We start from the raw sequence: 24151 nt of genomic DNA on the forward strand, positions 1-24151 counted from the left end.
AATGTGTAACTTAGCTAAACTCAAAAAACATTGAAAAATTTTTTCTCATATATTTATAGGAATTGAATTCGAATTTCCGGCAAATCATATTTCCAGAAGCACTTCGATGTTTAATGAAAGGGGAGTACACGTTAGAAAGTATGCTGCATGAACTGGACGGTCTTATTGAGCAGACCACCGATGGCGTTCCCCTGCAGACTCTAGTGGAATCTCTTCAGGCCTACTTAAGAAACGCAGCTATGGGACTGGAAGAAGAAACACATGCTCATTACATCGATGTTGCCAGGCAAGTGAATGCTGGCTGTGCCGTTTCCTCGTAAAAGAGATGGGACAGCCAGAGAAAGGGATTCTGAGCTCTTTAACGTAAGTTTACTTTTAGTTTTTAGAGCAGGTGTAATTACTTATAAATGCTCATACACGTATCTTTTTAAAACTTTTTTATTTTGAAATAATTATACATCACAAGAAGTTGCTTAAAAAAAAAGTGCAGGCAGATATTGTGCATGCTTCATCCTTCCTTCAATGTTAGTATCTGTAGCAACACTGTGAAACTGACAATGATATAGTCTACACCGCTTACTCAGATTTCACTAGTTATACATGCACTCACTTGTGTGTGTATGTGCAAGTGTATAGTTTGGTCACATACATAAATATATCCTTCTAGTGCTTGTAGTTGTGTACGTGTACATACACACAATTGAACGTGATATTTTTAAGCCATCTTGTAGAACCCCGTGGAGGCACCTGAAACAATTTATTTAGCTAACAGAGTATACACCTCATTTCAGGTGAATACTTTTAAATTAGTTTAAATATTATAAGTTTGTTTTAGCTAATTGAATATTGTATTTTTCATCTTGTTAGTTCAGAAAAGCAATCTGACTTTGGAATCTGTAGAGTTTGGACAGTTCCTGCAGACATGCATTGTACTCAGAGCTAATTCCTAAGCTCCATTGTCCCTAGTGACTCAGGGCCTCTTTTCTTTGGCGTTCCAATGTCTAATTCACAAAAGAAGTATAATTGAGAGAGTAGAAATGAATTGTAGCACCGTTTCCTCCCACGGGAAATTTCAAAGTTACAAGAAAGTAGAGAGAATAGTTTAATGAACCCCATGTCACCACCTTTGGTAATTATCTGCACTGGGTTAGTCTCGTTTAAATTTACTACCCTAGTTATTTTGAAGCAAATATTTTTTCATTCTTAAATATTCATAATGCAGAAAGTATACATATATATGTAATCTTATTTTTCTTGACTGTGGTGCCATTATTTCATGAAAAAAGTAGCAATAATTCCTTAATATTAATTATCCTGCATTCAGAAATTTCCTGTTTCTCATGTTTCTCTGGAGTGGTTATATTCATAGAATAAGAAATACATACATATATATTCATAAATAAATATATTCATATATATGTGTGTTTATATGTATGTGTGTGTGTCTATATATATATATATATATATATTTTTTTTTTTTTTTTTTTTTGAGATGGAGTCTCGCTGTGTCACTAGGCTGGAGTGCAATGGTGCAATCTCGGCTCACTGCAGCCTCCACCTCCTGGGTTCAAGAGATTCTCCTGGCTCAGCCTCCCGAGTAGCTGGGACTATGGGCGTATGCCCCCATGCCCGGCTAGTAAAAGTATAATCATTAATAGCATAAACAAATATTAGATTATTTGTAGAACAGCTTTATCATATAATTTTTAGCAGTATTTAAAAAGTTAAATGCTAGATCTGTACATCTTTGTTTTGCACTGAATTTCAGACTTCATTTTATCTCTCTTAATATGCTATCTGGGTTCCTCTTATCCTCATACAGAGGAATGTTTACCTAAATGTGTACTTTGGGTAACAAGCTTTGTGCCTGGATCTATGGCAGCCTGTCTGTGCCGTGTTTCAGAGAAGCTTTTTTTGGGTAATCTCAAGGAAAATCTCATACCATCTTACAGCTCTTTTTCCATTAGAAATTTATCTAGTAGCTTAACATTTTTAGTTCTCTTAAAAATTCTTAATAGTTCCAGCCATTTGGAATGGTTTCTGTGTGTGTGTGTGTGTGTGTGTGTGATAAGAAATAGTGCCTGGATACGTAAGCACTATATAAGTCTTAATGGTAATGTGAGGGGTGAATTTCTGAAGACCTTACATTCAAAATGTGCATAAATAAAAACCAAGCATACCCAAAACAGCAAGTATAGTTGGTTGTATCGTATCTTGTAGTAATAGTGCGAACATACCTGACAATTTACTAGGTCTGCCAGCTTTAGAATGGTGTGATTTCTGACATTTTTCAATGTAGGATTTTATATTATTTCATATTTTGTGTGTAAAAGTGAGACTAATCACTCGTTTGCATAAAATTTAATCACATAACAGTCATTAATAGTGAATTGGAATCATTGAAATCCTATTGTGGTTGACATGAAATACCATTTTATCATCATAACATTCCTTCTTTTTTTTTTGAGATTGAGTTTCGCTCTTGTTGCGCAGGCTGGAGTGTAATGGCGCGATCTTGGCTCACAGCAAACTCCGCCTCCTAGGTTCAAGCGTTTCTCCTGCCTCAGCCTCCCGAGTAGCTGGGACTACAGGTGCCCACCACCACACTCGGCTAATTTTTTTGTATTTTTAGTAGAGGCGGGGTTTCTCCATGTTGGTCAGGCTGGTGGTGAACTCCTGACCTCAGGTGATCTGCCCACCTTGGCCTCCCAAAGTGCTGGATTACAGGCGTGAACCACCGCGCCCGGCCTAATAACACTTCTTCCTAATGCCAGAAGGCTTTCTAGACTTCGCATGCAGCTGTGAGATGTACTGACTTTGTATGTTCCCACCAAAGGCATTACTTTTCAGCGAAGGTTTTAACTCCTTTTGTTTTCCTGTAGACTACTACATGCTCAGTACGGTGAATTAATCCAGCCAAGAAATGGTTCAGTTGATGAAACACCCAAAATGTCAGCTGGCCAGATGCTTTTGGTAGCATTCGATGGCATGTTTGCGCAAGTTGAAACTGCTTTCAGCTTATTAGTTGAAAAGGTAAATGTGGACTTGGATTTAAAAATAATGCAGGTGCCATAAAGTAGTTGTTCAGTTGTGTGAAGAGTGGAGAAATGAACTTTGTTTTCTTTCATTTACATAGTTGAACAAGATGGAAATTCCTACAGCTTGGCGAAAGATTGACATCATAAGGGAAGCCAGGAGTACTCAAGTTAATTTTTTTGATGACGATAATCACCGGCAGGTGCTAGAAGAGATTTTCTTTCTAAAAAGACTACAGACTATTAAGGAGTTCTTCAGGCTCTGTGGTACCTTTTCTAAAACATTGTCAGGTAATATTCTGCCTGTAAACATACTAGCTTTAGCTATGTAGCACTATGGAAGGGGGCAGGATAGAGTAGGCTTAATTTAATTATGCATTCATGACACCTTAAATACTATAAATAAGCAGCATATTACTTGATTTTTTTCATGAAATACTTTATAAGAAAATTTTCCTTTTGTAGGTTCAAGTACACTTGAAGATCAGAATACTGTGAATGGGCCTGTACAGATTGTCAATGTGAAAACTCTTTTTAGAAACTCTTGTTTCAGTGAAGACCAAATGGCCAAACCTATCAAGGCATTCACAGCTGACTTTGTGAGGCAGCTCTTGATAGGACTACCCAACCAAGCCCTCGGACTCACACTGTGCAGTTTTATCAGTGCTCTGGGTGTAGACATCATTGCTCAAGTAGAGGCAAAGGACTTTGGTGCCGAAAGCAAAGTTTCCGTTGATGATCTCTGTAAGAAAGCGGTGGAACATAACATCCAGATTGGGAAGTTCTCTCAGTTGGTTATGAACAGGGCAACTGTGTTAGCAAGTTCTTACGACACTGCCTGGAAGAAGCATGACTTGGTGCGAAGGCTGGAAACCAGTATTTCTTCTTGTAAGACAAGCCTGCAGCGGGTTCAGCTGCATATTGCCATGTTTCAGGTAAGTGTTTTTCTTTATAATGTGTTTTTCCTCAAGGTAGGAAACTTGAAAAATGGGGGAAATTAATTTAAAACAATACACAGGAATTTTTTTTAAAACTTCCTGAACTCACACCAACCCAATGCAAACACACCATAGCATTTTGGCACTTTCTTTCCAGTGACACTTTGTTTCTCTTCTGTATAGTTGAGATCATTTATCCTTTATGGTTTGTGTCCTTAGAATTTCTTCCATCAAAGCTGTATGATAAGCATGATCTTTATTAAATATTGCTTTTTTTTTTTTGAGACGTAATTTTGCTCTTCTTGCCCAGACTGGAATGCAATGGCGTGATCTCGGCTCACCGCAACCTCCGCCTCCTGGGTTCAAGCGATTCTCCCTCCTCAGCCTCCCAAGTAGCTGGGATTACAGGCATGTGCCACCACGCCTGGCTAATTTTGTGTTTTTAGTAGAGACGGGGTTTCTCCATGTTGGTCAGGCTGGTCTTGAACTCCCGACCCTAGGTGATCCACCCGCCTTGGCCTCCCAAAGTGTTGGGATTACAGGCGTGAGCCACCGTGCCTGGCATAAATATAGTTTTTAATGTTGAATTCATTCATATGTAGGTATGCTTCCTGTATTTATTTCTCAAGTAGTTTCCTTGATGCCCTGTTGATGTGATAAACAGCTGTGGGAATAAATCTGTCTTTATTTTGGAAATGGGTTTTAGAAGCCTAGTTTTGGCCTTAATTCCTTAGGGGATGTATAACAGCACAGGCTTTGGGATGAGATGGATTTGTATTCAAATGAGACTTAGGTATATAAACTTGTACTTAACTCCCTTAAGCTCTGATTTCCTTAACTGTAGTTAACATCTTCAGAATTACTATTTAAATGTTGCATGTGAGTGATCCGAGAAATTTGTTAGCCATGTTCCACCTCAAGAGACTTTCACCTGGATGTGATTTTTTTCAGTGTGTCTTTTCTGTTACTTCTCCCTGCTTACCTCCCATTGGCTGCAGCTGGGATTTTTTCTCTTCCGCCAGTCCTAGGTTGCACCTCCCTTCCCTTATTTAAACGCTTTTTTCTTGCTGATTTTAATAACGTTTCTTTTTCTTTGAACAGTGGCAACATGAAGATCTACTTATCAATAGACCACAAGCCATGTCAGTCACACCTCCCCCACGGTCTGCTATCCTAACCAGCATGAAAAAGAAGCTGCATACCCTGAGCCAAATTGAAACTTCTATTGCAACAGTTCAGGTGTGTTTTGCCAGATCTTCCTTCCAGGGCATTTTCTTTTTAGAAATAACCAACACTATGATTGTTAGTGCTTTTTTGTTCAGTGTGTCTATTTGTGTGTCCTTGGCTTGTAAGCCAGAAGAGCATAATATTTTTCACTTTTGCTTTTAATTTATGCCTATATATATAGGTATATTTATACCAAAGATATATAAAAATATATATTTTGGTATATTTATACCAAAGATATATAAAAATATATATTTTGGTATATTTATACCAAAGATATATAAAAATATATATTTTGGTATATTTATACCAAAGATATATAAAAATATATATTTTGGTATATTTATACCAAAGATATATAAAAATATATATTTTGGTATATTTATACCAAAGATATATAAAAATATATATTTTGGTATATTTATACCAAAGATATATAAAAATATATATTTTGGTATATTTATACCAAAGATATATAAAAATATATATTTTGGTATATTTATACCAAAGATATATAAAAATATATATTTTGATATATTTATACATATTTTTTTTTTTTGGAGACAGAGTCTCGCTTTGTTGCCTAGGTTGGAGTGCAGTGGCACTATCTCACCTCACTGCAACCTCTGCCTCCCGGGTTCAAGCGATTCTCCTGCCTCAGCTTCTGAAGTAGCTGGGACTACAGGCACGCACCACCATGTCCAGCTAATTTTTGTATTTTTAGTAGAGACAGCGTTTCACCATGTTGGCCAGGCTGGTCTCGAACTCCTGACATCAGGTGATCTGCCCACCTTGGCCTCCCAAAGTACTGGGATTGCAGGCGTGAGCCACCGCACCCGGCCTATATTTTTTATTTCTTACCCTCCAAGGTAACTGAATCTTATAGTAACAGGTATATTTTGAACCAGGTGTAGAAACATACTAAATATCTCAGGTTTTTAATGAATTTGATAATTATTGTGCCTTAATACATTAAGGAAATTTTGATGATTAGAAAAACTTTGAATACTGAATTTGTTTTGTGAAATGTATATAAGTAGTTCTATTTTGTTTATTAGTAGTAGCTAACAAGCATGGGCATTTCTTATGTTGTATAGATAATGGAATTTTATGATGCCTAAGGCAGCAGAATATTTTTGTGAACTATTATATTGATGGGATATTGAAAGCTATGTACATAATCCTTCTACTTATTTTTTTACATAAGAGAAACTTGCCTTAATGAAAGTTATGTGTATCTTTATATTGTCTGTCTGTTATACTTCATGTACTCAGTAGTAACTGACATTTTTCTGTTTTTGTAAATTAATAGCAGTATAAAATCAAGTATAATTCTGTGATGTTTTAAAGTTTTGTAATGAAGCTTTTTTGGAGCTCAGTCATTTGGAGATTGAAATAAGCTTTCTCTACAGTGTATTGGTCAGAGAAAAGATGTGTTTTCAACTTACAAGAATGAACTCTTCCTCTTTATGATTTTAGAGACATGGACATGCAGGAAAGTAGAGGGAGTTGGGGAGAGAAAATGTGAATGCGTCCACCTGAAATGTTGAATAAATAATCAAATAACTTTGTTACATTAAATTTTCCTTGTCATGATAATCTGGATGGATTTTTACCATTATGCATGAACTTGGCCAGGCATGGTGGTTCACGCCTATAATCCCAGCACTTTGGGAGGCCGAGGTGGGTGGATTGCTTGAGGCCAGGAGTTTGAGACCAGCCTGGGCAACATAGTAAAACCTCGCTTCTACAAAAAATACAAAACATTAGTTGGGCATGGTGGCACGCACCTCTTGTCCCAGCTTCTCAGGAAGCTGAGGTGGGAGGATGGCTTGAGCCCAGGAGGCGGAGGTTGCAGTGAGCCAAGATTGTGGCCGGGTGTGGTGGCTCACACCTGTAATCCCAGCACTTTGGGAGGCCGAGACAGGTGGATCACGAGGTCAGGAGTTCAAGACCAGCCTGGCCAAGATGGTAAAACTCCGTCTCTACTTAAACTGCAAAAATTAGCCAGGCATGGTGGCAGGTGCCTGTAGTCCCAGCTACTCGGGAGGCTGAGGCAGGAAAATTGCTTGAACCTGGGTGGCAGAGGTTGCAGTGAGCTGAGATCACACCACTGCACTCCAGCCTGGGTGACAGTGAGACTCCATCTCAAAAGAAAAAAAAAGAATTTGGTATAGCATATTTTTTATTTTTTAAAGATCATTTTATTTTAAAATGAAAGTGAAACTTCCTTCTGTACGTTTTAAGATAATAAACTGAAAGCCAGTTCTTGCCTCTCTCTCCATACATGTTTGGCCTTAAATGTTCAAAGTGAAATCAAGGTTAATTCCAAAAGGTGATTGTTAAAGCTTTTGTTTTCTAAATTACATATGTCCACCCTGGTTCTTTTGAATCTTTATTGTGTTATATAAAATACTCCACAAATAGGAAGTAGAGAATGTCATATACATTCACCAAGATTCTGCTGGCTTTTATAGGAGAAGCTAGCAGCACTTGAATCAAGTATTGAACAGCGACTCAAGTGGGCAGGTGGTGCCAACCCTGCATTGGCCCCCGTACTACAAGATTTTGAAGCAACGATAGCTGAAAGAAGAAATCTTGTCCTTAAAGAGAGCCAAAGAGCAAGTCAGGTATTGTGACTTACATGCACCATCTTTGTATTCACTTACAGGATTAGATGAGTAGCTGGAAGTTATATGTGGGGTAACTAGGGGAGCTTGAGAGCCCACTTTATGGTTCACAGCACTGGGAGGAGGGACGGATAGGCCTTTCAGGACATGCCTTAAGTTGAACCCACAGCAGGTTATTTCCTTGAGCCTTTACTGCCTCCCATTTAAAGATTAATTAAATAAATTCAGCCTCTGTTGAAAAATAAAGAGGTTTTAAATTCATATTTGTTTAAGGTTCTCTGGTTCTCTTTTATACAACTAAAGTGATCCAAAGATTTGGAAAGGTACTTTGAATATTATTTTTTCCACATGACAATAAAACGTCTTAAAACCTTGTGCCCTGTCGGCCAGGCGCCATGGCTTACGCCTATAATCCCAGCACTTTGGGAGGCTGAGGTGGGCGGATCACAAGGTCAGGAGTTCAAGACCAGCCTGACCAATATGATGAAACCCCGTCTCTACTGAAAATACAAAAATATTAGCTGGGCGTGGTGGCGGGCACCTGTAGTCCCAACTACTCAGGAGTCTGAGGCAGGGGAATCGCTTGAACCTAGGAGCCAGAGGTTCCAGTGATCCAAGATTGTGCCACTGAATTCCAGCCTGGGTGACAGAGCAAGACTGTCTCAAAAAAAAAAAAAAAAAAAGACCTTGTGCCCTGTCAAGTGGCTGTGGATTGGGCAGGGGGAGGAGAACCAAAAAAACTATTATGGACATTTTCAACTAAGTACAAAATTGGACTAATACATGATACTCATACTTCATATGTGTCGCCAGTGCTTAATAATGATCAACTTAAGTCATATCTTATTTCACCCATACTCCCTAATCCTCCTTTCTATCCATGTTTAATAGAAATCCCAAATAGTGCATAATTTTATCTATAAATTTTTCAGTATATACCTATTAAGAGCTATTTAAGAATGTATCATAGCTGGGCATGGTGGTATGTCCCTTTAGCTCTAGCTATTCAGAAGTCTGAGGCAGGAGGATGGCTTGAAGCTAGGAGTTTGAAACCAGCCTGGGCAACATAGCAAGACACTGTCTCCACCAAAAAAAAAAAAAAATTTTTTTTTTTTTTTGAGACGGAGTTTTGCTCTTGTTGCCCAGTCTCTGGTGCAGTGGCGTGATCTTGGCTCACTGCAACCTCTCCCTCCCGAGATCAAGCGATTCTCCTGCCTCAGCCTCCCAAGTAGCTGGGATTACAGGCACCCACCACCATGCCCAGCTAAGTTTTTTGTATTTTTAGTAGAGACCGGGTTTCACCATGTTGGCCAGGTTAGTTTTGAACTCCTGACCTCAGGTGATCTGCTGGCCTCAGCCTCCCAAAGTGCTGGGATTACAGGTGTGAGCCACCACACCTGGCCAAAATTTTTTTTTTTTTTTTTTTTTTTTTTTTTTTTTTTTTTTTTGAGACGGAGTCTCGCTCTGTCGCCCAGGCTGGAGTGCAGTGGTGCAATCTCGGCTCATTGCAAGCTCCGCCTCTCGGGTTCACGCCATTCTCCTGCCTCAGCCTCTCCGAGTAGCTGGGCCTACAGGCGCCCGCCACTACGCCCGGCTAATTTTTTTGTATTTTTAGTAGAGACGGGGTTTCACCGTGGTCTCGATCTCCTGACCTCGTGATCCGCCCGCCTCGGCCTCCCAAAGTGCTGGGATTACAAGCGTGAGCCACCGCGCCCGGCCAAATTTTTTTTTTTTTTAGCTAGGCATGGTGGCACGCACCTCTGGTCCCAGCTGGGAGACTAGCTACCTGAGAGACTAAGGCGGGAGGATTGCTTGAGCCCAGGAGTTTAAAGCTACAGTAAGCTATAATTAAGCCACTATACTCCAGCCTGGGCAACAGGGGAGACCTTGTCTCAAAGGGAAAAAAACAAAAAACATAAAACAAAAAAACTAACCACCACAATATTAATCATACCCTTAAAATGAGCTTAATATTGCCAGATAAGTTAGGCAAGAATAGAAGCAGAAGGGGAACATTCTGACAGAAGTGTCTTCTGAATTGTGGATGTAACACAAATTGCAGCTGAATATGATAACAGCTTTATTGTAGAGTAAATATTCTATGTAAAAACAGTAATGTAGAAGATAAATTTACCTAATTGTTTGTCAGTGCTTTTGGCCATCTCAGACCTAACAGTGTCAATATAAATGTACATTTATTTACAGCCTTTATAAGGTTTTGGTCTATTTCCCAAACATTTTCAGGACCAATTCTGGTCCTGAATTCTCAAAATGAGGAAGTAGTATTTTTTCATGTTATTAATTGCCACCTCCCTTTCCCACCTTCCTCCCATCTTCTCTTGTGGTTCTATTTCTGTCTTCACAGGTCACTTTTCTCTGCAGCAATATCATTCATTTTGAAAGTTTACGAACAAGAACTGCAGAAGCCTTAAACCTGGATGCGGCATTATTTGAACTAATCAAGCGATGTCAGCAGATGTGTTCGTTTGCATCACAGTTTAACAGTTCAGTGTCTGAGTTAGAGCTTCGTTTATTACAGAGAGTGGTGAGTCTTGGAAAGAAACTTGATTAAATAAGGCTAGTGTTATACTGTTAAAATCAATTTAATGTATACATTCAGATTACATTCGTTGAGCTACTGTATGTTAGAGGTTGTTATGGGGGCATGGGGGACAGTGATGATTAAATTACTTTCTTAGCCCCCCCCTTCCCAGAAACATATTATTATATGTTTAAAAATATAAAAAAATGAGAAAGTATAAAGGATCCTCACAGCTACAACCAAAATACTATGAAAGTTTAGAAGGGAGGAGAAAGATAATATATAGCAAATGATTCCAATGCACTGAAAATAGAGCGGGAGAAAGAGGGCTTATGGAAGATTAATACTGGAAAGGTTAGTGAAGGCCAGAAATAGCAAGTTGGTAAGTTTGACGTTTATATTTTGTCAGAAAGCTTAAAGCTGTATGTTAGGAAGTTCACATTTCATCTCGAAGAGTTATTTAGAATTTAGGGACCTGGATTGCCAGTCATCTTTGTGATTCCGAATGTATTTCTCAGGTCTTAAACTTTAAGCATTTAAAGCCTGCATGATTATGCAGAAAAGTAAAAATCTTCATCTATATTTCATAGATTATTGAGATTATTGTTAAGTAACTTGTAGGTAATTCATGACTTAGCAATGGAGGTTCTCTTTGTGTCAGCTTGAGTTACTAATATGTTTTGATGATGATAATGAAGAAAGAACTCATTATTTCAGCTGATACTCGAAGTCAAACAAATGCTTGTTCTATTTAGGACACTGGTCTTGAACATCCCATCGGCAGCTCTGAATGGCTTTTGTCAGCACACAAACAATTGACCCAGGATATGTCTACTCAGAGGGCAATTCAGACAGAGAAAGAGCAACAGATAGAAACGGTCTGTGAAACAATTCAGAATCTGGTTGATAATATAAAGACTGTGCTCACTGGTCATAACCGACAGCTTGGAGATGTCAAACATCTCTTGAAAGCTATGGCTAAGGTAAGACTAATACCATGAACACACATTTACTCTCTCTCTCTCATAAAATTTACAAGTAGTTTTATTTGTAGGAAAAACAGTGACATTTTGTAAATAACAATTTATCTCATCACATCTTCCAATTTGTTCGTAACTGAGTTAACTTGTGTTTTCATCAACTATTTTTTAAAGCCAGTAGTAGTAGTTTGAGTTTCATACACAGAGAAACTAAGGCTTAAATAGATTCCTTTATTGTGATATAACTTGTAATAAAACCAAGGTATGAACCTAGTCTGAGCATTCAGATATCCAGCTCGTCTTTCTCTTTCTTAGCTATACCAACAAACCCATACACTTTGCCTGCAAAATGAATGAAATGTTGTCTCTTCCCTCCAGTGTTGTACATAGTCTAGTTAGTAAGAAAACTAAGCCTCCAGAAAGGCTATTACTTCATCATTACAAACAGTAAATAATTTAATTTTAGAATTTACTTTTACTTTGAATTTTTATTTGATGGTGGAAACAAAGTTCCTGTAAAAATGGAGTTGAACTATAATAAGCAGTTTAAACACATTCATATTTGTAACATTTGTTACTTAATCACTAGGTGACTGTCTTGAGAGTAATTACTGATACTAAAACTATTTTTCTTAATCATTAATTTATCAATTCTAGGATGAAGAAGCTGCTCTGGCAGATGGCGAAGATGTTCCCTATGAGAACAGTGTTAGGCAGTTTTTGGGTGAATATAAATCATGGCAAGACAACATTCAAACAGTTCTGTTTACATTAGTCCAGGCTATGGGTCAGGTTCGAAGTCAAGAACATGTTGAAATGCTCCAGGAAATCACTCCCACCTTGAAAGAACTGAAAACACAAAGTCAGAGGTAAGAATGCCTTCTGGTCAAAATTTATAAAACATAAGTACAAAATTACTGGTATAAGAAGTTTATCTCTTGATTTAATTTTTCAGTGGTGTTCATATTTTTGTAAGTAGTTATCAGGTAAAACATTTTGTAAATATGCCATTTTATTTTGTATTTCAGTATCTATAATAATTTAGTGAGTTTTGCATCACCCTTAGTCACCGATGCAACAAATGAATGTTCGAGTCCAACGTCATCTGCTACTTATCAGCCATCCTTCGCTGCAGGTAGGAGAAGAGTCCTGAGTCTTGATCTGTTGTTAATGTTACACATAGATGCTAAGATGTTTAATTATACGTCACTGTCTAATATTAAACACTTAAGGCCTGTCATTGTATAATCTTAAACTGAACAGATTTTAGCTTATCCTTAAAAATACTAATGTGAGCCAGGCACGATGGCTCACACCTGTAATCTCAGCTACTTGAAGGCCAAGGTGGGAGGATTGCCTAAGGCCAGGAGTTCAAGACCCTGTCTCTTTAAAAATAAATAAATAAACAGCTATTAAAAAAAAAAAAAAAAAAAAAGGCCGGGCAAGGTGGCTCACACCCATAATCCCAGCACTTTGGGAGGCTGAGGCAGGTGGATCACCTAAGGTCAGGTGTTCGAGACCAGTCTGGCCAACATGGTGAAACCTTGTCTCTACTAAAAATACAAAAAAATTAGCTGGGTGTGGTGCCAGATGCTTGTAGTCCCAGCTACTCAGGAGGCTGAGGCAGGAGAATTGCTTGAACTTGGGAGGCGGAGGTTACAGTGAGCCAAGATTGTGCCACTGCACTCCAGCCTGGGTGACAGAGCAAGACTCTGTCTCAAAAAAATGAAACAACTCTTGGGGGAGTAAAAATGCTTTGCTAATTTGAATAGTTTTCTTTAGAAATATTGTTTTTATTTTTTTTGAGGCGGAGTCTCAAAATTCTGTTGCCCAGGCTGGAGTGCAGTGGCACAGTTGCGGCTCACTGTAACCTCCACCCCCCAGATTCAAGCAATTCTCCTGCCTCAGCTTCCTGAGTAGCTTGGATTACAGGTGCCCACCACCATGCCTGGCTAAAAAATTATCTATCTATCTATCTATCTATCTATCTATCTATCTATCTCAGAGAAACTTAGGAAAATACTTAATACAAATGAAAAATTTGTAGTTCCATTCCAAATAGAGGCAAAAACCACTCTGCATTTGTTGATTTACTTCGCTGTGCATATGCACACATAAACACATTGGGATGATTATGCAAATGAAATTTTTGTTGCCTTTTTCCAGTTAATAATTTTTCAGTCATCTTTTTAAAAATGACTTAATGGCCAATTTATTTTTATTTTTTATTTTCTTATTTATTTTTATTTTAGTTTAGTTTTTTAAATTTAATTTAAGTTTTTTTTTTGAGATGAGTCTCACTCCGTCGCCCAGGCTGGAGTGCAGTGGCACAATCTCAGCTCACTGCAACTTCTGCCTTCTGGATTCAGGGGATTCTCCTGCCTCAACCTCCCAAGTAGCTGGAATTACAAGAACTTGCCACCACGCCCTGTTAATTTTTGTATTTTTATAGAGACAGGATTTTGCCATGTTGGCTAGGCTTGAATTAATTCAAGATGGATTAAAGACTTAAATGTTAGGCTTAAAACCATAAAAACCCTAGAAGAAAACCTAGGCAATACCATTCAGGACATAGGCGTGGCAAGGACTCCATGTCTAAAACACCAAAAGCAATGGCAACAAAAGCCAAAATTGACAAATGGGATCTAATTAAACTAAAGAGCTTCTGCACAGCAAAAGAAACTACCATCAGAGTGAACAGGCAACCTACAGAATGGGAGAAAATTTTTGCAATCTACTCATCTGACAAAAGGCTAATATCCAGAATCTACAAAGAACTCAAATTTACAAGAAAAAAACAGCCCCATCAAAAAGTGGGCGAAGGATATAAACAGACACTTCTCAAAAGAAGACATTTATGCAGCCAACAGACACATGAAAAAATGCTCGTCATCACTGGCCATCAGAGAAATACAAATCAAAACCACAATGAGATACCATCTCACACCAGTTAGAATGGCCATCATTAAAAAGTCAGGAAACAACAGGTGCTGGAGAGGATGTGGAGAAATAGGAACACTTTTACACTGTTGGTGGGACTGTAAACTAGTTCAACCATTGTGGAAGTCAGGTGGCGATTCCTCAGGGATCTAGAACTAGAAATGCCATTTGACCCAGCCATCCCATTACTGGGTATATACCCAAAGGATTATAAATCATGCTGCTATACAGACACATGCACTGCTATACAGACACATGTTTATTGTGGCACTATTCACAATAGCAAAGACTTGGAACCAAGCCAAATGTCCAACAATGATTGACTGGATTAAGAAAATGTGGCACATGTACACCATGGAATACTATGCAGCCATAAAAAAGGATGAGTTCATGTCCTTTGTAGGGACGTGGATAAAGCTGGAAACCATCATTCTCAGCAAACTATTGCAAGGACAAAAAACCAAACACCACATGTTCTCACTCATAGGTGGGAATTGAACAATGAGAACACTTGGACACAGGAAGGGGAACATCACACAACGGGGCCTGTTATGGGTGGGGGGGGGAGGGGGGACGGATAGCATTAGGAGATATACCTAATGTAAATGACGAGTTAATGGGTGCAGCACACCAACATGGCACATGTATACCTATGTAACAAACCTGCATGTTGTGCACATGTACCCTAGAACTTAAAGTATACATATATATATATATATATATATATATATATATATTCACAAAGATTAACACATGGATACCCAAAATGTCATATTACCATTGTATATTTTGGTAAATTAATGTTTATATTTCACTTTTATTGAATTTAATAAATTCCTGACCTCAACTTACCCGCCCACTTTGGCCTCCCCAAAGTGCTGGGATTACAGGCGTGAGCCATCATGCCTGGCTGATATTTATTGTTTTTGATGCCACAAGCCTAGTAAACATAATTGTACAAATTCATACCTGAATGTCTGGCTGTTTTTAGGCTATATTTTTAGGAAGACAATTGCTGTGTCCAAGGATAAGGATTTATAGTTGATTATTTAATTGGGGTATCAACCACTACCACCTGTCCCGTGCTTGCTCCACTCTGCCCCCTCCATGTTCTGTTTACATGTAAATTGAGCCACCAACTCTTTCTCTGTAGCAGTCCGGAGTAACACTGGCCAGAAGACTCAGCCTGATGTCATGTCACAGAATGCTAGAAAGCTGATCCAGAAAAATCTTGCTACATCAGCTGATACTCCACCAAGCACCGTTCCAGGAACTGGCAAGAGTGTTGCTTGTAGTCCTAAAAAGGCAGTCAGAGACCCTAAAACTGGGAAAGGTAATTAGTTAGAATAAAGATGCCTTAAATTTTTATATAAAATGATGGTTTGACTTATGTATGTTTTTGTTGCTCCATAGCGGTTCAGGAGAGAAACTCCTATGCAGTGAGTGTGTGGAAGAGAGTGAAAGCCAAGTTAGAGGGCCGAGATGTTGATCCGAATAGGAGGATGTCAGTTGCTGAACAGGTGACCGTGTTTTAAACTTGGGCTACACGTTTTAATGCTGCTGGAAAAGTAGAGGTGTATAAAGATCCCTCTCATCGATTTCCTTAGTAGTTCATCAAGGAACTTAAATGTGTTTTCAGGATTCAGAAGATTTTGAGTAACACAGCTCTGGCGTCGTCAAGTAGTCACCATTTTACTCTGACTCTTCCCTATGAGCACTTTCCTTTCCCCTAGCCATGTTTTAACCCAAATATAAGTCCAGTCCTCCTCCACCAGACTACAGTTAGTTTCCATTTAAAGAAGACTGTTTAAGGTTTCAAATGAAATGCCAAGGACCCTTTGGGTTGCAGGTGTAGTATGAGTGGAGCATCCCTAATTAGAAACTCATATGCTCCAAATCTGAAACATTTTGAGAGTTGACATGATGCCATAAGTGAAAAATTCCATGCCTGACCTGGCGATGGATCCCAGTAGTGAAAATCTAGTCAGAACCTGTTTCATGCACAAAATTACTGAAAATGTATAAAATTACCTTCAGGCTATGTGTATAATAAGGCATAAGTGGATTCTGTGTGTAGACTTGCATCCCACCCCCAAGTTCCTCATTATATACATGTATGTATTCCAAAATCTCAAAGAATCCAAAATCTAAAACTACAGGTCCCAAGCATTTTGGATAAGGGATACTCAACCTGTATTTGTAAAGCATCTTTGGGTATTGGGACATTTGTGTGAAGTCATTATTCTGAAATTTTTTCATTAGTCTTACTAATATTGAATATATAAATTTGAGAATAAAGATACAGAAAAGTTGTAGGAATGCCCATAAACGTTTTACCTAGACTCACCAGTTAACAATTTCCCGTGTTTCATTGTTCTGTGTTTGTATGCACACACAGTTTTTCTGAACAATTTGAGGGTTCTTTGCAGACATCTTAACACTTCATGCCTAAACTTCACCATGTGTCTCTTGTACAAAATACTATAATACTATAGCTACTACGTAATTGTCAACTCAGGAAACATAACATTGATGTAATACTATTATCTGACATTCAGTCCACATTCAGATTTCTCCAATTATCTCAAAATATCCTTTATTGCTTATTCCTCCTTTCTGAACCCCTTATTCCTCCCACCTTCAAGATCTAGTCAAGGATCATCATGCGTTTTGTGTATAGACAGTTCTCCCCTTATGGAGTGACATCCCAATAAATCCATCATAAGTCTAAAATGCATTTAATACCCTGATAAACCCATGGTGAAGTAAAAAATGGTCATTCAGACCCAGTGTGAGTCAGGGACTGTCCATCCTTGTCCTACTTCTTGATCTGCTTTAATATCTAGAACAGTTCCTGAGCCTTTCCCTCTTCCCTTCCGTTGATATTTTTGGTTTGTCTAGATTAGTTGGTTTACAGAATGTGCCTCCGTTTATATTTGTCTGATATTTTCCTCATAATTCAATTCATTCAATATTTTTTTGGAAGGAATACAACATCAGTGATGTTTCTTTCTCAGTATTTTACGTCAAGAGACAGTCAGTTTGTGCCATCTTTGGTGGTGATAAGCTAGATCATTTGGTTAAGAGAGGTATCCTCTTGATGTCTTCATTATAAATGTACATATTTTTCCTGTGGGATAAAAATTAAGAGACTGAATATCCTGTTCTTTGATGGTTTGGCATCTGTAATTCAATTTTAACATCAGCAAGGAATTTTTTTTTTTCTTTTAAACACTATTACATTCTTGTATAGGACCTAGACTTGAACTCTTCTTGGGCAAGAATTTTTTTTTTAAGAAACCGTTTTGTCAAGTTTGTCAAAAACCATGAGAGATATTCTGAGTTAGGGATATTTTTACTTAAGAAACATTCTGGTAGGTTAATGGATTGTGTGCTTTTCATATCTTTATAACTGTCTTAGCTCTCTTTTTAAAGTATACTTGGTTATTGTGATTTTTATTCTGATAGTTATTAAATTTTATATGAAAATTCAGGGGCTTACAGGAGCAGGGTAAGTATAGAGTCTTTTGCACATAACTTTTGGCATAATTTATCTGCTAATTGTAATTCAGCGGACAATTGAAAAGCTTTAAATGACTTTACATACTATCCTGCCTATTTTTACAGGTTGACTATGTCATTAAGGAAGCAACTAATCTAGATAACTTGGCTCAGCTGTATGAAGGTTGGACAGCCTGGGTGTGAATGGCAAGACAGTAGATGAGTCTGGTTAAGCGAGGTCAGACATCCACCAGAATCAACTCAGCCTCAGGCATCCAAAGCCACACCACAGTCGGTGGTGATGCAACTGGGGGCTTACTCTGAGGAAACCTAGGAAATCTCGGTGCCCTAGGAAGTGAATCCCGCAGGACAGCTGCACTCAGGGATACGCCCAACACCATGGCCTGCAACCCCAGGGTCAAGGGTGAAGGAAAGCAAGCTCACCGCCTGAACACGGAGATTGTCTTTCTGCCACAGAACAGCAGCAGACGTGTCAGGAGGTTAGCTGCGGAAAGAAATCGGGATGCCGCGGAGCACAGAGTGATTTGGAACTCCATTCCACCTGACCCTGTGTGTACAATCCAGGAAAAAAAAAAACCCCGCTCAGAAACAGAGAAAACTGGGGTCGTGAAGAAATCACAGCCAGGGAAGATTTGATGCATTCAGATTCTCGTGTAACACTTGTTGCTTGGCAACAGTACTGGTTGGGTTGACCAGTAAGTACAAAAAGGCTAAAGGCTATGCGATATGAATTTCAGAAATGGACTGAAAATGGAGAGCTATGTAACAGATACACTACAGTGGAAGAACTTACTTCTGAAATGAAGGGAAAAAAACCACCCCATCGTTCCCTACTCCTCCCCACCACTTACCCGTTCCCCCTTTACCTAATCTAGTAGATTAGCCATTTTTTAAATTCACTTTTATTTCAATCCTTATATTTCATATACTTCCGTCTCGATGCTGTTAACAACTTCTGATAACATGGAAAATTCAAGGATTGTTTAAAGGTCTGATGATCACACACAAAATGTAATTCCGGTTATTTAAGTCATTTCTGTGATTCTATCATGTACAGTTTCCAGAATTGTCACTGTGCATTCAAAAGTAATGAATCTGACAGACGATTTAATGTACACTCCCTTTTGCTTATAGTGTGCATTTTTTTTGGAGGTCATTCAAATTTTCCCTCTTCTGTGATAGCTGTAGTTTCTTTCATAGAAAGTAGCTAATCCAGTGTAATCTTTTACCTTTTTAAAAACCAAGATAGAGAATCTATTAGAGTTTTACATTGTTGATGATAGATTAACAATAAAGTGATGTTCTGGTGGAGGTAGACTGAAATTTTTTTACTTCATGTTTTTCATTTGATACTTTTAATTTACTAAGTGTAAATTAAAAGTTCTTTAGTTTACTTGGCATTTTAGGACATGTACATGAAACAGCGAAAATGGGATCCACCAACATCTTTTATTAAGTTCAGTTATTAGTCTTTGAAGTGCTTTACTTTTTGCACAATTTTAATAACTTGCTATTCAGTAATACATTATAGTGAATTCATGATCAAGGTTTCCTTAAGTTTAGCATTGCATTTCAGTACTGACTGTGTAAACTAAATTGCTGATCCAAAATAAAAACCCAGACTAGGGTTCTTAAAATCAAGTATCAACACAAAATAGAACACAACTAAAATCTTAATTGTTGGCTGGGCACAGTGGCTCACGCCTGTAATCCCAGCACTTTGGGAGGCCGACGCGGGCGGATCACGAGGTTAGGAGAGCAAGACCATCCTGGCTAACACGGTGAAACCCTGTCTCTACTAAAAATACAAAAAAATTAGCCGGGTGTGGTGGTGGGCGCCTGTAATCCCAGCTACTCGGGAGGCTGAGGCAGAAGAATGGCGTGAACCCAGGAGGCGGAGCTTACAGTGAGCCGAGATTGTGCCACTGCACTCCAGCCTGGGCGACAGAGCGAGACTCCGTGTCAAAAATAAAAAATAAATAAAAATAATCTTGTTTGAGTACATTTTCCCTGCATTTTAGAGATTAGGACAGTGGTCACTTTCTAGTTGCCGTCTTCACAGACAAACTTGAAAGGTACTATGGAAAAAATTCCACATAGCTTTGGGCCTTTTTTGTATTCTGATTGCCACGTTAATCTGTAATCTTTAAGTACCCATGAAAGAATGTGTTTCAGTATCAGTGCTTTCTTGGTATTTTAACAAGTATTGTAGGCAGGGTGGATTTTTTGAAATACCCACGTGTCCAATAGCAAGTTAAGGAACCTAGCACATCAAATTTTGTTTTCTTCATTCATTTGGAACCTTATTTTCGCAAAAAACTTAGCTGGAATAATAATGCCATATTGTATTTTGCACGCTGCTTTATTTTCTAGAGGCTCTGGGAGCAAATTACATTCATCACATTACCTCTGCTCTCTCAAGATTAAGGTCTTTCAGCAACATTCTTTATTGTCATCATAAGGAAAAAACTTCAAGATTAAAGTCTTTCAGCAACATTATTGTCATCATAAGGAAAAACTTTTACTGCAATGATAAAGTCAGTTCACATTAGTTTAGCACTATAGATAGTATTCAGAAATTGCTTTCTCTTTGGTAAAGAAGATAAATAGGTGAATTTTATTGCCTGTGTTTTCAGGCTTCAGAGGTACCTGGCACCTTACTCAAGCAAAAACAAAAAACAGCTTTACTTCAAAAGCATGTGCCTCTAGTAAATTATCCATCACTTTTGTTTTAAAGTGGTCCCTCCAAGAATAATGTGGCATACACAGTGGGTTTGGTTGTAAGGCAGATGTAACAGATGACCTCAAAAGCCTGCTCCTTACTGCACTCTGGACAAGACCCTGGTCTGTATAGTTTGGCTTCCTCTGTTAAGTCATTCTACAAGGTGACTTGCCATTTGAACTTTTGTAAGAGACCTCAGCAGTTAGACTGAGAAAAGTTAGAGTGCTGTAGTTATGAAGTCATACATTTTTGATAACACAAAATACCTGTGGAAAACCAGGGATCCTCTCCTGTTTCTCTCTCCCACCTCCCCCTTTCCCTCCATTCCTCTGTCCCCTGCCCCTCTCCTCCACTTTCTTTAAGAATCAGGGGGTACAGAATAACCTACAAACAACCTCTTCAAAGTACCCTTGGAAATTGAAGTTCAATCTTAAGTTTTTTGTTGTCTTTAATTTACTAGAATTACCTAATTCTTTAGTTGATTTCTCTACAGAGCTGTGGAGGCTTAGCTTGTGTAGTTATTTCTCTTTTTGCTTTGGTGTGTCTTGAAGTTTGATTGATTATTTTTGGTCATTGAGTTCTTAGTGTAATTTGCTAGATGATTATTAAGATTCTTTTGTGTCTGACACTTGTGGTGAGTTGCTTTTGAAATCTGTTGAGATTTCCATGTGAGAACTGATAATCAGGCTCTTGATCTGCTTCCCTAAATTTTTTAGAGCCCAAACCCCAGGTTTAGGGTGAGGGTTTGTAATACAAAGAAAAACTTCCATCACTTCTGCCCTTAACCCTTGCCTCTATTACCTAAGCTTAGTAAGTAGTTTTCTTAATATTGTCCAATGTTTGGTGTTATCTGCATTGTTTTTTGTTTTTTTAATTGTGGTTGTTCTGACGTGTGAAATTTAAGGAAAGAGCCATTTTTAAAAATGCCGAGCAGGGCAATGCAAGTACAGCCAAATATTAGACTTGATGTGCAATCTTAGGTCCTTTTTAATCTGGGGTATTATAGGCAGTACTTTAAATTGAAAAGTCTTCCGGGCCTATTTTCCTCCACATTTTTGTAATTAACTCTGGGGGCTTACTTGTTTTGGCAGTACTAAAATCAAAGGAGCTGGTTCTTCTTTTCTCCCAATTATTTTCATATGAAAGCACCTACAATTAGCCTGTTAGTCCTATTCAGATACATCAAATATCAGTGAATGCTTTAGTATTAGCACATTTAAGCATCTTTGTTTTACATAAAAAATTAGAGTATGAAAACCAGTGTTCAATTTTTTATCTTGTTGAGCTTGTAAAATGCCAGCAATTTAAAACTAGGACTTTTCCCCCCATAAGCCAAGGAGGTAGAATTACTAATACAAGGGCTAAAGAAGGTAGATTTTGTTTTCAGTATTTGAGTAATATTAGAAAGCTTCCTCCTACAGGGAAGAACTAGCAAGTGTCCCAAATTTTTCGAAACGTTGGGGAGGGGAAAATTCACTGTATCATGAAACCCTAAAGGTTTGTTGCACTTCCTGCTTTTTAGGCCTGGATAACAGTATCACCATCCTTATTTACAGAAAGGCAAAACTGACTCTTAATGAGAAAAGCTTTATAAGTTCAAAGGTTGTAAAACATGAACTACTTAGGGTCGTTTGCTTTCCATGGGAACTTGGTTAGACTTAGAAAAAGTGGTTTGTTGTGCTAATGTGAAAGTGTCATACAATTTAGTAGATTTTTGAAGATGGTAAACTTAGAAGAATTTTATGTTCTGAAATGCAGACTTTTAGAATGTTTTTCTTTGAAAACAGGCTAATAGTTTTTTCTTTTTTTGACAAAGTTTCAGCTCCTCTTTAAAGTTATTGTGTCATTTTTCTGGTTTAAATTTCCCTTATATTTCCACCTGTAATGTCAGTGGCAACAACATCATACTTCATTTACTTGTTAATTTACTTTTTACCCTTATTCTAAGAGCAAATTGAGTTGAACTGAATCTTCCTTGTCCTAGTAACAATGTATAAATAGTGGCTTCTCTGTACAAAAGGTTGTAATGCCTCCTGATGGATATAATTTTGTGATTGTATTTAAAAGTTGAATAAATCACACCAGCTTCCTGAAAATGTTCATAATGCATCTTTTGGAAAACAAAAATACATGCCTACTTTGTGCATATTTGCATTAACATGGCAAAGATTGTATGAAATACCTGTTTTTCAGAAAATAAAGGTTCAGTCTCAAAAGATACAGCATTTAAGTTCTGAATTTATTGGTCAAAATAGATTTTGCAAAACTTGAAACCTTTTGGAACCTGGGTAGCTTGAAAAAACAAAACGACATGGTCTCCCTATGTTGCCCAGGCTGATCTTGAACTCCTGGGCTCAAGTTACCCTCCCACTTCAGCCTTCCAAAGTGCTGGGATTACCAGCCTGAGCCACTAAGCCGAGCCAAGCCTAGCCTTTTTTTCTGAATAGCACTAATACCTCAAAAAAGACCCCTAAATTCTCAGAAAAGTAACTATTTTACTCTCAAACGTCTGTTGTATTTTTGAATAGCAGTAGAAATTTTACTTCAACGATAAAATTCTTTGTATTAAGGCCCAATTTATAAAGCTTAATTTTGGCAGTATTTAAAAACAAAATTCCCATAGATCATTATTGACAGATAGGTGCATTCCTTGGAGTGTGAAACCTCTGGAAAAAAATAGAAAATGTCCAGCTTGGCTTTGTATCTTGGAGATTGCATTTGTTGCTGCTAGATGTTAGGATTTGTGTTAACTGCTTAGTCATCTGGCACATTTCAAAAGATCACATCCTGTCTCTGTAGGACAAAAACAAAGCTCTAAAGAAAGCTACGTTAAGGGTGGGTGTTTTTTAATAATTAGACCAATCGGAAATTTAGTGAGAGACCATATAGCAGGGCTGTGCATTTAGAAATAGGTATAGGAATACATTGTTAAGTAACAAAAAATACTAAGTGGAGAAACTGCTGCTTGAGTTGCTTCTGTTTTTTTTCACCTACCTTCATTTCACAAGCTGGTGTTAACAAGTCTTAAGTTGTGCATGGAAAACTTGGGTGAAAACGAGAAGCATATTCTGCAGCAAAAGCTGATTTCCCAAAAGTAGAAATGTCAGTTTTAAACCCTAATAACCCTATACTCTCTCTTTTGGAAGTGACTATTACTGTGGGTCTAGCAAGATCACACACCCAGTGCTCAACATATTCACTAATTATGTGGCTGCTGATTACTTCGATCTTTTTGTCTTTTTTTTTTTTTTTTTTTTGAGACAGGTTGTTTGCTCTGTCACCCAAGCTTAAGTGCAGTAGGTGCAATCATAGCTCAATGCAGCCTCAATTTCCTGAGCTCAAGGGATCTTCCCCGCCTCCCCATTTGTGTTTTTTTTGTTTTTTTTTTTTGGTTTTTTTTTTTTTTTTAGGGCGTGGAGAAGAACCTGCTCTTCAGACTCCATAGCTTTAAAATCTCTCCAAATAGCGTCTCTGTCAACTGGCTGTATCCTGCCTATACAACTAATTTACCCCAACATTCTCCAAAGTGGCACTTTATTGAACAGTCGGCTTCCCTTGCAAAGACTTTTTTTCAAGTGCTTCTCCCTGATCCAGATACTTCACTCCCCCTTCCCC

The 24151-nt window shown here is 38.1% G+C and overlaps 1 protein-coding gene across 4 annotated transcripts in view; it reads left to right on the forward strand.

Moving 5' to 3' along the window:
- The window catches only part of SMG1 (SMG1 nonsense mediated mRNA decay associated PI3K related kinase), a 116795-nt gene extending 94039 nt beyond the window's left edge, over nucleotides 1–22756 (forward strand). For 2 of the 4 annotated variants that reach the window (XM_030797958.1, XM_030797961.1), the window contains exons 51-63: nucleotides 60–286; nucleotides 2883–3033; nucleotides 3137–3326; nucleotides 3501–3970; nucleotides 5075–5212; nucleotides 7678–7830; nucleotides 10196–10375; nucleotides 11128–11355; nucleotides 12010–12221; nucleotides 12381–12487; nucleotides 15446–15625; nucleotides 15706–15812; nucleotides 17920–22756. In XM_030797958.1, the coding sequence (XP_030653818.1) occupies nucleotides 60–286; nucleotides 2883–3033; nucleotides 3137–3326; nucleotides 3501–3970; nucleotides 5075–5212; nucleotides 7678–7830; nucleotides 10196–10375; nucleotides 11128–11355; nucleotides 12010–12221; nucleotides 12381–12487; nucleotides 15446–15625; nucleotides 15706–15812; nucleotides 17920–17997 (2421 nt within the window). In that variant the 3' untranslated portion in view covers nucleotides 17998–22756. The remainder of the gene's footprint in view (nucleotides 1–59; nucleotides 287–2882; nucleotides 3034–3136; nucleotides 3327–3500; nucleotides 3971–5074; nucleotides 5213–7677; nucleotides 7831–10195; nucleotides 10376–11127; nucleotides 11356–12009; nucleotides 12222–12380; nucleotides 12488–15445; nucleotides 15626–15705; nucleotides 15813–17919) is intronic. The other 2 variants (XM_030797959.1, XM_030797960.1) reach the window with 2 other exon arrangements.
- Nucleotides 22757–24151: the final 1395 nt, after the last annotated feature.

This window comes from Nomascus leucogenys, chromosome 18 (assembly GCF_006542625.1).
Source record: "Nomascus leucogenys isolate Asia chromosome 18, Asia_NLE_v1, whole genome shotgun sequence".
NCBI lineage: Eukaryota > Metazoa > Chordata > Mammalia > Primates > Hylobatidae > Nomascus > Nomascus leucogenys.